A 13,521-nucleotide genomic window follows, 5' to 3' on the forward strand; every position below is an offset into this window, starting at 1 on the left:
TGGTCAGCACTGCCTGAAGATAATCTGGTTCAATTTTCGTGTGAATCGGACAAACCGTCTAGGACGAGTTCGAAAAAGTAGGTTTTTTTAAAAATTCAAAATGGCGGCCATATTTCTATGACAGAAAATGACGTCATAGGATGCAATCGAATCGGCATGAGCTCAGAAATCAGAGGAAAAAAGATTTTTGTTGATTGGCCTTAGGGTTAAAAAGTTATTAACAAAATAAAAGTGAAACTTTGGACAGTTGGTGGCGCTAGAGGCAATGTATTAGACCCACCAAAATTGTTGTACTTAATGTTGGCACTGTCCTCTATCAGAATGTCAAACCATTACAACTTTCCCGCATTTGGTTCTATGGGCTGCCATAGACTCCCAGTCGGAAGAATAATAATAATAATAATAATAATAAGAACGCCAACAAAAACAATAGGTGCCTCGCACCTTCGGTGCTTGGCCCCTAATAATAATAATAATAATAATAATAATAATAAACACTAATGTTTCATTTTCTGGAAACCAAACTGAACCAGTGTATCATGAACATTGTGCAAAGATCAAAGGCTAAAAGGTTTATTTTCATAGATTACACTACATTAAGGGTCTCATTATGACATTGATATGGTTCCATAAAGAATCTGTAACATGCATGGAGTATTTTCACTGCAACACACGCAAAAAAAAAAAAACAACAACAACAACAACAGCGTGAGACATAATGCTCACACCTTAGGATAAAGACCAAATCACACTATTAGCTAACAATTAAGTACAAAGTTTGCCTCGATAAACTACTAATATGTTGCTTATTAATAGTTAGTAAGGTAGTAGTTAAATTGAGGTATGATTAAGGGATATAAAATATGGTCATGCAGAACATTTATAGTGCTTTATAAGCACTAATAAACAGAAAATATGCCAGTAATATGCATGTTAATAAGCAACTTGTTAACAGTAAGAACTGGACCCTTTACTAAAGTGTTAACTATATTTCTTGTGCACATGTAGTTTTTTTCTGTAAAACTACAGTATCACAGGATTTGCCTCTGCAGCTAAAAAAAGTTTGAAATTATAGGTGGGCACCAAATAAACGCAGTGCATAAACATCCCATGTAAGGACTTTTCAAAGAAGAAAAATTACAATACAGCCACCGACACATCATCATTTTCATGTTTTATATTAATATAATAGGATATGATCCTATTTATATTGGGGTACAAATTAAGATGCACATTTTAAATAGTATGTGAAATAGTGTAATAACATATGTATTTACATGTTATATTAATGTAATTACAGTGTAATAACACGTATGTATGCAATACCTAAATTTTATACAAAAGTTAAGCACACCTCACAATTTCTATAAAATATATGTACATCCTGACTATATCTAGTAAATACTGTCAACAGTGATCCAGAAATATGTTGTTATGCATCTATTATAACTTGAACACATTTAAGTGTTGAAAAAGGACATTTCATTAGCATGTTGGTCTTTGAGAAATAATAAACATCAGACACATCTAAAAAGAGTTGTCAAGTGCTGCCCCCTATTGGAAATCTCATGTCAGTGAGCTTCACACCTACATGCAAACCCAAACACTATAGTGCACTTGAGACTGTCAACAGTGCAGTGAAGAACAGTGTCAATACCCTTTTTTTTCAGTGAATGACAGGAACAGCATTATTCTGTGGTGCTAGACAAAAAGATGTGATCTAGCTGTCATTCGTTTCAGGATGCACATGAAGCATGCTCAGGGTCAGTGTGAGGAAACCTTCTATGATCTATAGAAGGCTGACGCAGATCACAAACAGCCAAAAGATCATCCTTTAGCTTCTGTGCTCTGCTGTGCTATTTACTAACAACTGCAGTGCTTATGTATGTAGAACTAAACATGTTTGTGTGTCTGTGTGTGAAAGAATCCAATAATTGATAGATTCTATGTTTAATTAAATAACTTTAACAATTTAATTTTAATTTTGCATTGGAATATCATCCAAATGGCATGTCCTGTTTAACACTGTCACCTTATATTAGGTATGTAATAGGTTGCAGTATCACTTAATCATTTGACGTCAATATATATATATATATATATATTACTGATCATTACGATTCATTCATAGTTTTGAAATAATAATATTAATAAACAATCATATTCCATGCTCAGATGGCACCATTTTAGTCACCTCTTTCACTGATTAGAGGTCAGATGTCAGTGGATGTTCACTGAAGCAATAGAGAAAGAGAGCAAGAAAGTGCATGTAAATTGTGTATGTGAAAGTGAATAGAAACCTGAAAGAAGTTGGATTGCATCTTTGTTAGTAAATCTGATTTCTTTGTAGCAGCCTGAGCCACACAAATAATCAGAGGGAGGGATTTTCAATAGTCTAAGATGAACAGATAGAGACAGACGAGAGGCGAGCAGGACAGAGAGAGGAGGCTACCTTCAGCAGGTGGATATTGAACTGAAAGGCCTATAAGAGGGAAAAAACTGGGATGTTAGTCTGCTATCTGCATACAGGGATACACAGGGGCTGTGGAGAAACAGCAGGTCTTTTCTTTTCTCTTCAGACTTCTGCTGTAGACGCAGAAAGGCAGGAAACAAACGTCACAGAACAAGGAGAGAGGATCAGTCAAAACGACACAGTCACAGACAAATCACTCACTGTCAGACAACTGACACAAGCATTAGCAAAACTGCAGAAGATGGCATCCAGAAGGCTTGACTGTTTTACCAGACTGTCTTGGCATTATTTATGCTCATAGTTGTTACAAGAGGATTTAAAACAAATATTGTCGCTAAAAATGTGGGAAAACTATCTGGTGCCTAATGGTGCAAAACCTTGTCGCTGATTCACAATTTTGTGAAAAATTATTGGTTTCCCAACAAGAGGAGAAGGTTTAAAGATTTGCTCTTCATCTTACTATTTTTTAGTTTAGCCTTTCAAATATAAAGTGCAAATCATCATTACAAAATAGTTTACCACAAATAAAGATTTTGTGAAGGAAGTTTAAAATTGGTACCATTACCAAAAGACAATCAAATATAGTAATTGATTTTGCCCTCCAAACTTTTTTTTTTTTAATTCTTTAATTTTGCAATATTTTATTTTATTGGTTGATTACTTCATTTGTGTTGTACTGTTATTTATTTTTATATGTAGTGGCCCAAAAAAAAATATTTTTTTCCAGAATTGAAATGCATTATATGACTAAATAATCTAAGAAACAATTCTAGGGTTAATTGTTCTAGAATATTTTTTGCTCAGTTCTCATCAATTGTCCATGCACATTATCCACAGACGAAGTTTATCATATTAACTATGAGTTCCTCGCTGCAGATTAAATAGATTTAACTCTTGTTGTTAAATAGAGAAAGTATGGAGCTGTAATTTTATGTATCCAATATTCTGTGTATTTTGTGAATTGTATTTGTCTAATGTGTGTACTGTATGGTTGCAGCATGGGTGATCGCCCAATACCAATTTTTCCTACTGGGTACAATAAAGTTTACCTAACCTTACCTCACCTTATAATTTTAAATCCAATAAGACTGTGTATTTTTTTTTTTTTTTTTTTTTTATAAATGCAATAAGCGTTGTATATATATATATGTGACCTTGGACCACAAAACCAGTCTTGGACCACAAAACCAGCAATAGTCCAAAAAATATTGTATACTGTAGGTCAAAATTCTCGATTTTCTTATAAGACAAAAATAATGAGGATATTAAGTAAAGATCATGTTCCATTAAGATATTTTGTACATTTCCTACCATAAATATATCAAAACATAATTTTTTATTAGTTATATGCATTGCTAAGAATACATTTTGGACAACTGGCGATTTTCTGAGTATTCTTTTGCACCCTCGGACTCCTGATCAAATAGTTGTATCTCGGCCAAATATTGTCCTATCTTAACAAACCATACTTCAATGGAAAGCTTATTTATTCAATCAAGATTGGAAACTAAAGATTGGTTTTGTGGGTCCAGGGTCATGCACAAAAACACACACACACACACACATATATATATATATGTTTAAAAACTTTTATGATCAAAGCTCTTTAGTTTTTACTGTAGGGCAATGCATAATGTAATATATTGTATATACAGTATGTTTGTTTGTTTGGTAGATTATGCAAGGCTTCTTATGTGACCGAATATTTTTCACTGTCACTGTATCTGAGTATGTGCTTGTCTGAAAATTCTGCACATTCACCTAAAAGTTGTGATTTATGAACACTGCCAAAACCTTGGCGCTTCATATGCCAGGCCTGGTTTCCACGATACCCCAGAAGAAGAAAGATAGTGAAATCACTAAAAGACTGTCTGATGTGAAAAAACAAATCAGTTTGTGGAGTCCCCAAAAAAGAGAGACACACAATAGCAAACGGTTCCGGCATTATTAAGCCAAACATTCGTTGCACAATACGCAAACACTTGACAAAGGGATCTCAGCACCCGTCATGTCCCTGGCTTCCCTCAGCATCCCACCAACACACCAACCACTAGATCTCACCATGGAAACAGTTGCTATGGTGACCCTGACACTGGCTTTTTGGTCTTTGAGAGTCACAATCTACAGTAGTCTAACCGTATAAGTGGGCCACTGCTGTTATTTGAACATTCACTACAAATAAAGCACAGTTTAATCACTTGACTTGAGATTGAACAGCCGTACAGGACTCTTCAACACTCCTCTGGCATGACAACGAGTCACGAATGAGTGTGTTTGAAGAGATAAACACACACGCTCACCTCAAACTTCTGCCGCATCTCCAGGTTAATGTCGCTCTCCTCTGGGATGGGCACGTTGTAGTACTCACCCTCCTCCTGGTTTAACATCTTATACCTGTCAAACAAGAGAATACCAGACACAAATGAAACTTTAAATAGTATCATGATACAGTCTAAAAAAAATATGTTAATACATGTTAATTACAATAATAGTAGCATCCCATATTTCCATGGCACTCTTTGTTTACATATTACATAATATTAATTTAATATTAAGTCATTGTAAAATAGTTTGCACCTGCTGTGTATTAACAAACTATCATTATTTTATTTATTTATTTATTTATTTATTTATTTATTTTACTAATCCGCCCACAGTTTAATTTATAAACTACAGCTGTGGTCATAAGTTTACACACACCTTTTAAATGTTAATAATAAAGTATAAATAAACAAATAAATAAGAGGGATTGTAAAAATGGCATTTTTGGTACAGCCCAGAATAAGCTTTTGCACATATCAGATATCTACAAAACAAAATAATAGATGCATTTATAAAAAAATGACCTTGTTTAAAAGTTTACATACTGTAAAGTTAATTCTTAATGCTCTCTTGTTTGTCTGAAGCAGTTAAACCACATGATGCTCAAGAAGTCAATGTGATTCATTAAAAGGGGGCATGTCAAATCTTTTTAGTAACACAGTTTAGGGACCAATTCGCACTATTAAGCAGTTGCTTATCATCATGCATATTACTAGCATATTGGCTGTTTATTAGTACTCGTAAAGCACATTATAATGTCTTATTCTGCATCACCATATTATGGATCCCTTAATCCGACCCCATACCTAAATTTAACTACTACTTTAATAACTATTAATAAGCAGCAAATTATAAGTTTCTTGAGGCAAAAGGCATAGCTCATAGTTAGTTAAGACTGTTTCTTAAAGTAAAGTGTGACTAACATTTTTAACTTTGATTAAAGATATTGGTAACAATTTAAATTAGGGAACACATAACACATGATTTTACTGTAGTTCTAGACTAAACGTGAACATGCATTTACTCATCTCACTTGCAAAAAAACTAAATCATTCCTCAAAATGAATAAAAAAATTAAGTAAAACGCAAACTCAGAATATGACATGGACCTGCAAATAATAAACTCTGTGAAATAACACAATTATCCTTTATGTATTTAAGTCTTTGCTGCGGATTCACTTCAACCATACTTATAAGCAAAAATGTCTTTACATTCACATTCACATTTCATTTCTGGTGTGAAAGGCCTTTTACATTTGCCAAAAAACTTTTATATGAAAACAAACAAACAAACCCAACCCAGATGTAACGCTAAATTAACGTAACACATTACTTTCCATAAATGTAACTAACACATTCAGTTACTTTTTAGGGAGTAACACAATACTTTAAAGCATTACTTAAAAAAAAAAAAAAAAAAAACTTTCTTCAACACTGCACATATTCACTAAACTCACAACCACACCTGTATATACAATTGTGATCTTGAAATATTTATTGAAAATTAGTGTCTTTTACTATATTGCAGTTCTGGTAATTTTTATACAGTAATGACTGTGTGCTACATGTTACACTGCACCTAAGAACCTGTGGTAAAATCACTGTAAAGCATGTCCTTTTATGGTTTATTGCCTGAATAAGCACTGTAGTGTGAAAGCACCAATTAAACTCAAAATACAGGAATAACATGATAGATTTGTACTGAAATATCAGCCACTATATATATATATTGCTGTATTTTTGGTGCCAGTGTATTTGACTCACCAGCCACACAGAGGAGCTTTGATCAGCTCAGACACACCAAAGGACATGGAGCCCATGAAGTCATTACGGGTGGTTCTGTCCCAATCCCACACCTCCACGGACAGACGGCGCTCCTTATCCGATGGCTTCAACTTACTGCACACAAACATGCATGAGAAAACACATCTGCCGTGCTGTGAGTGTGTGTTTACCGCTGGCAGACTCACAAGATGAAGGACTCGTTCCAGGTGGGGTTGAGCGAGGAGCGGATGGTGCGGGTCTTCTGCTTGGTCTCATTCTTGGGGTCCGGGATGAGTTTGAGCTTCACATACGGGTCTGACAGACCATTGGGGTCCATGGGAATCAGATTTCGGGCCTCACCCACTGATTAAAGAGAAAGAAACCAAATCTCTTCAAACACACAAACTTCAAGTTTACTGCTAAGTGATTCTCAGACAGCAACAAAGAAGGTGAATTAGCATTTGATGCTGCGTTTCTATTAATGACCAAAAGGGGGAGACGTGTCTCTTTAGTTTTTCTCACAGAAACATTAGGAAGCAACTTAACAGAGCTCACTCCAAAAACACTCAATTCTCTCTAATGCACAGAAAACTCATTCCCAAGGTCTGAGAGTGTTAGTGATAGTGGACATTAATTAGACTCTCCACGTCGCCTACACTTGGTAACTGACAGAGAGACATCAACAAGAATCAAGGCTTTTTCTGCGGCTGTTGCTTGGATACAACATCTACGAGGAGCGCCGCGCTCATCCGTTTGCTTTCCTCTGGATCTTCTGAGGCTTTTCTGATGGAAGAAGATCCACCGCTGTTAATTCCAGCTGAATCTCCTTTTTATGTCTTTAAACATAGTCTTGTGGAAATTATATTAGTGCCGAAAGGAATCCCGGAAAAAAATAAGAAGATTATTTTGCAGTTCTGTCATGAAAACAGTCTGATTATGAAAACAGCATAATAAATTAATCATTCAAAGCAACTGCATTTGATTTACTAAATCAGTTGATCCGCTGTGTATTGTAGTTATGGTTAATGATTTTAGCACACAAAAACATGTTTTTATTGTGCAGTCTCACAATGTTTGAAATAAATGATTCTTTAGATCATGTGACTTGTTGTAAAGAGGGGTTTTATTATTTTACTAAGCAAATAATCATATATTTTTTAGCCTGACAATGCCATAAAATCATCTAGATAATGTAGCAACATGCTAAAAACACTTTATACTGTGGCTTTCTACAGCTACAGCTTTCATGAATTGATTATCAATATCATTACATTGTAATTTGTAAACTGCCCTCAGCTTATACTGTATATACAGAGAACCATGTAAGATGGTAATATAATGTCAAATTAGTAATACTTTATTTGAAGTGGCTTATTAGCATGCATATTACATTAGCATATTGGCTGTTTATTAGTGCTTATAAATCACATCACAAGTGTAGCATCATAATTCTTTCATCTTAGTTATTAATCAAGTGAGTTTATTTATTTATTTTAATTCTGAAGGCCAGAGTTGTTATTTGGATCAGCGCCTTGAAAAATGTATTTGAATCTATGGCTGATAAAACATTATGAAATGATCATAATCTTTCCTCTTCATATTACTGCTGCATTACTAGCAAAGTTGCCCATATTATGTCATCCTGAACTTCAGTAAAACATATCTTACTGATGTCGACGGAGAGCAGCATGAATTGCTAAAACTTAATCTTCAAAGGCTATTTTTACATGTGCTTTTCCATGGATGCTCAAATCGCACAAATAGCCTGAGAAATTCAGATGTGCTGTTACATAACGGCCAAATGTCCAGTCCATGGCATGCTGGGTAATCTGATAATGCAGTCAGGTGAGCTCGTTTCTTCCCATTGTTTCAGCCAAGACTCCTCCGTCTGACTGCAGCCCAGAATAAACAAACGTTAATACAATAACAGCAATAAATCTCCACAGATCTCCACAGTGCATTTGGTGTCTGTAGAGATACTTAACCTGCAAGAAATACGAATAAACACTGTTTCCAGAATAAGGAGATGAAACAATGCATGCCCACAGAGCCAATGATACCACGCATCTTCATACTTCCACTCGATGACCCATCAACACTACCTCGACCAACATGTCACATCTATACTGTCAAAGGCCTGATCTAATATCTGGCAGCGAGAACAAAATGATTCATAGATACAATAAAACCACACAAAAGTATGGCAGGAAGTGAATTCCAACTGGCAGACGCTAAATATCACCTACAGTCATCGCTTTAAATAATAACCACCACATTTCCATCCTCCGTGTGGTGCGAGAACACACATCTTCCAGAATCCAGAGAGACAGAGGCTGATAAGACTGAGCGGTACCTCAGGCAGGACCCACAGTTAGGCTTACAACATCACTTGAGCCCTCCGTTACAAATGGGATCCATGAGGGAGGCATTGATAGGGACCACCAACGTGTTTAACTCTGGCCAAAGCTTGGAGGAAGGTGGTGGTGTGTGTGTGTGTGTGTGTGTGGGGGGGGGGGGGGGGGTGTTATGTAATAAAATCCTAAAAGAAGACAAACAGACTCCAGAAGTTCAGGTCTACAGAGCGATCAGAACTAGTGTGAGGTCTCATATGCAATAATGTAGGTTCGTGTCACAAGCAAAATGCAATAAACTGCATGGGAAAGGACTGTGATTTATAGGTGAAAACCCTGTGTCATAAGTGGTGTTGATAAATCATTTAACAGAATAGATTATTTACTCAATAAAACCAAGAGGAAACTATATATTGCATGTTAAAAAGAGACCAGAGTTTTGTCTCTAAAGAATTGTAGCTAACTTTTTTTCAGCATCTCTTATGTGCAGTGTCTTTCATGTTCCTTCACTGTTTGGCTAGGGCCACCAATGCACTAGATTTAGAGTAATCATACTTAGTTTTTTTTATCCATGACTTTACAGAGACCTATCCAGTCATTTGTGATTACAAATGAAGTTTTTTTTTATTTTATTTTTTTTCAAAACAATTTTGAATGAGAAAATTCACAAATCACTTGATCTAAATAACAACTCAGACATCAAAAATTACTATGGATTGCAACCAAGTTTTAGACTAAAGCACAATATCTAACTAAAAATAAAATAAAAACATCACCATTCCAAAGTTGGATGTCAGTAAAATAAAAATAAAAAAACATTTTACAAGAAGGCTCTTATGCACCCCAAAGATGCATTTATTTGATTGATAATACAGAATGAGCAATACTTTAAATATTATTAGTTTAAAATATGTTTTGTTTTGTAATATATTTTAAAATTAAGTGTATTCCTTTATTTCATTACTCCAGTCTTCAGTGACACCTGTCTAATGTGCTGATTTGCTGCTCAAGTAACATTTCCTATTTTCAATAATTTCTTATTATCAGACTGTGCTGCTTAATATTTTTGTTAAAATGTGGAATATTATACTTTATGATGTAATTGTGTGAATAAACACTACCTACAAAGATGATCAACCCCTGCTTCTACATCGCTGCCTGTTTAGCCCCACCCACTGATTTGTGCATGTTGTTTAAATAAAGGTGAATGGAGGTCCATGCAGAGACCAAACGATAAAGATGGTTTTGAAGACAAAAAGTGACAAGTTGTGGAAAAACAGTGTTTGCATTGCTTTCCTTATGATCCTAACATTAGGAGTATTTTTTATTATGTTTTCAGTCTGATAAACACAACTGAAAATTTCCAAATATCTCCAGGATTTCCATGTTCGTGGGAACCATGTGAATTGTGTAAGAGCAGCAGCTCATATCTCATTGGCCAGACATTTTTTCATAGGAAGTAAAAAAAAGAAAAAGATAATGCCTATTGCAATAGTTAAACTATCAACAATATAAGACACCTCCACAGAGGACAGCTTGTGTCAGCTTGCTGCATTGATTGGGAGTTTTAGATACTATACAGGCAGGAAGTGGCCAGCCCCATGGGAAATTTGCCTTTGTGGCAGACACCGTGAGACATACTTCTTTACATCAGGTATCTGGTGCTCCACATCACAACCAACAAAGGCAGCTATAGAAAAATGACCTGCTGACAAGATCTTAAACAAATATGAATTTCCATTCTGGTCCAGACTGGTTTATTCTGGTGTAATACTAGTACCTGAATAGTCATGCTGTTGAAGTTAAAAAGTGGAAAATGTGAAGTTAAAAATCATGATCGGTCTAAGAAAACTGGTTGACCAAACACTTCAAGCTAGCAATTCTTGTTTCAACCAATTGTTTCATATATTTTCAACCTATTTAAACGATGATCCATATTTAACTAATACCCTGCACTGAAAAGCATGACAGAAGAAATTATGACTAACGTAGTATAAATAGGGATGACTGAATGGTTCAGCCAAGTTCACAAAACCACTTTTGTTATCAACCATATGAACAGAACTCTGATGTCCGATGCACTCAGGTCTGCACCAAAAGCATCTTAGAGTGTGAGAAAAAAAGAGGAAACCCAGCCTGAGGGTGTATTTGTGCGTGTTTGTTGTGTGCAGGACGTGTGCACATGAATGCTGCTGTGTTCTTGACTGGACAAATTTAATCAAGTTCACCTCAGAGCAGTGAACTCACAAACCCCATGAAGAACCCAGTCATATTATTTACAGTTCCTGGCAGATGACCTCCTTAGACACAAATGTGTGTTAATACTTCCCTTGAATATAGCTAATGATTAGTTTGATGGGCAACACTTTAGTATAGGGACAAATTCTTAATACTAGTTGCTTATTAGCATGCCTATTAATATATTGTCTGTTTATTAGCACTTATAAAGTACATATTCTGCATGAGCATATTCTACATCCCTAATTCTACCCAATACCTTAACTTAACAACTACCTTACTAGCTATTAAAAAGCAGCAAATTGGGAGTTTATTGTGACGAAAGTCATAGTAAATGGTTTGTTAATAGCGATAATTGGACCTTAAAATTAAAGAGCCACACAGATGGGAAATCAAAAATTACCTGTATTACAGTGTATGATGTAGCTGTCCATCAGTGTAAACAATGTGCAAAGTAATTAGACCAAAAAGTACATGATTTTTAAAGTTATTGGCTTCTAAAGTAAGGAGTTGACTCTTGAATCGCTGAAACGAGTCGTTATAGATTTCAAATCTTTTGCCTATCTCTATGTACGTCACTAGAACACTTTGCATAATAATCTCCGCCTACCGTCTTGGGAGAAACGGAACTCTTACCTGCCCCTCCCCCCACACAGACGCTCTGGTTGGTGTGATAGCATCATGTCGAGGAGACGGTGTGTTTTTAATTGTAAAGGCAAGTTTGTTTTATTTTCACTGCCAAAGAATGAAGATCAGAAGAACCAATGGTTAAAATTCATTTTTACCACAATACCAGAGCAGTACAACAAATCCCTTTTGTTGTGTTCACAACATTTCACTGATGACTGCTTTTCTAATCTCGGTGAGTACACGGCGGGATTTTCAAAGCGTTTGGCCATAAAATATGGTTCATTACCAACTTTATTTAGACCAACGAGCATCTCTGAATCACAACGCGAAGTATGATTATGAAGTTATGTGTTGTTTTCTCCCGAGCGTATTATCAGCTTGTGTGCTGTCTGCGGCCTGTCTGCGCTGATCGTCATGTACAAACACGTCATTAAAATGAAGTGTAACTCTGTGAATACTCAACGAAGAGACATGAGAGAGATATCTATAGAAAGCTTGACATGTCTACTTTAAAACTAAACAAGTGCTGCCGAAAACAGATATTCTGTAATAAAGTAATCCATATGAAAACAACGCGATGTCTGTTTTTCATGTCTCCCTTCGTTATATGTGACCACGCCCCCGCGCTGAACGCGCTATTCAGATTCAAACTGAAGCGCGCGGCTTGAATACACCCACACAGAAGAAAAAGCAGCGAGACTGTTCAAGTTTTTTATTTTACTGTTTGCTTCCCGGTGAGAGGAATAAGACATAATTCACCCCAAACAGATGCTAACGCATAGTTTACCGTGAAGTTGTGTGCGGAACAACCAGTCAAAACTATGTCAGTTGACCAATCAGAACACAGTATCTTACCGAAAGGTGGGTTTTAAGGAAACTGAATCTTTTGAACAGCTTCGCGCGAACCGTTTGGGGATCTCTGAGAATTGAGGTAATTTTAAAATGATATTTTAACAAAATGACAATGTTTTTTAACTAGGGCTGTCAAATGATTAAAATTTTTAATCAAATTAATCAGAATTTTCAGTGGATTAATCATGATTAATCACTATTTGCAACTACACCTGAATCCTAACCATTTTTTTTCTGAAATGCATACCAAAAGATAAATAACAGGACACAGATACATAATTTTCATGTATTATTTCATCATGTGGTTCTTTTTTTCTGAATTTCAAAAGTTTAACATTTACTTAGATCAAATTTACCTGAGCACTATATCAAACCATGCCATTTAACTACAGATACTGTAAGAGTTTTAGGTGAACCAGTGGTTAAATATAGCCACATATCTATGAAATTAATGATAGAGAAACTCGAAAGAATGAACTCAGAAACAAAAACATGTGCCACAATCACATAAGCAGCACTCTGGGCACTCTTGTTTTTGGGAGGTGTTCATTTGCTCTGCCACAATACTTTAGGATCGATATTTTCACGTTCTGAAGGCTTCAAGTGCCAGTAAAACCAAGTAAAAATGCATATGCTTTCCCAAACAGCTGTTATTTTCGCTGCATTGCATGTAGGCGTTTTGCGCATGCGCAGTGTGAAACACAGGACGCTATAACACAGTGATCCTCAAATCTGGCTCGCGAGATCCACTTTCCTGCGAAGTTTAGCTCTAACCCTAATCAAACAGGCATGAGTTTGCTAATCAGTGTCTTTAGGATCATTAGTAAATCACAGGCAGGTGTGTTTAATTGGAGTCTGCGCTAAACTCTGCAGGAAACTCGCGAGCCAGAT

General features: G+C 35.8%; 1 protein-coding gene across 2 annotated transcripts in view; it reads right to left on the reverse strand.

Moving 5' to 3' along the window:
* The window catches only part of LOC113047101 (protein kinase C alpha type-like), a 195,435-nt gene that overhangs the window by 30,537 nt on the left and 151,377 nt on the right, over positions 1–13,521 (reverse strand). Inside the window, exons 6-9 of one of the 2 annotated variants that reach the window (XM_026208361.1) lie at positions 6,766–6,922; positions 6,560–6,694; positions 4,774–4,867; positions 2,453–2,482 (exon numbers count right to left, since the gene is read on the reverse strand). In XM_026208361.1, coding sequence (XP_026064146.1) covers positions 2,453–2,482; positions 4,774–4,867; positions 6,560–6,694; positions 6,766–6,922 — 416 coding nt within the window. The remainder of the gene's footprint in view (positions 1–2,452; positions 2,483–4,773; positions 4,868–6,559; positions 6,695–6,765; positions 6,923–13,521) is intronic. The other variant, XM_026208362.1, reaches the window with a different exon arrangement.

The sequence above is a fragment of the Carassius auratus genome, chromosome 28, assembly GCF_003368295.1.
Source record: "Carassius auratus strain Wakin chromosome 28, ASM336829v1, whole genome shotgun sequence".
Taxonomy (NCBI): domain Eukaryota; kingdom Metazoa; phylum Chordata; class Actinopteri; order Cypriniformes; family Cyprinidae; genus Carassius; species Carassius auratus.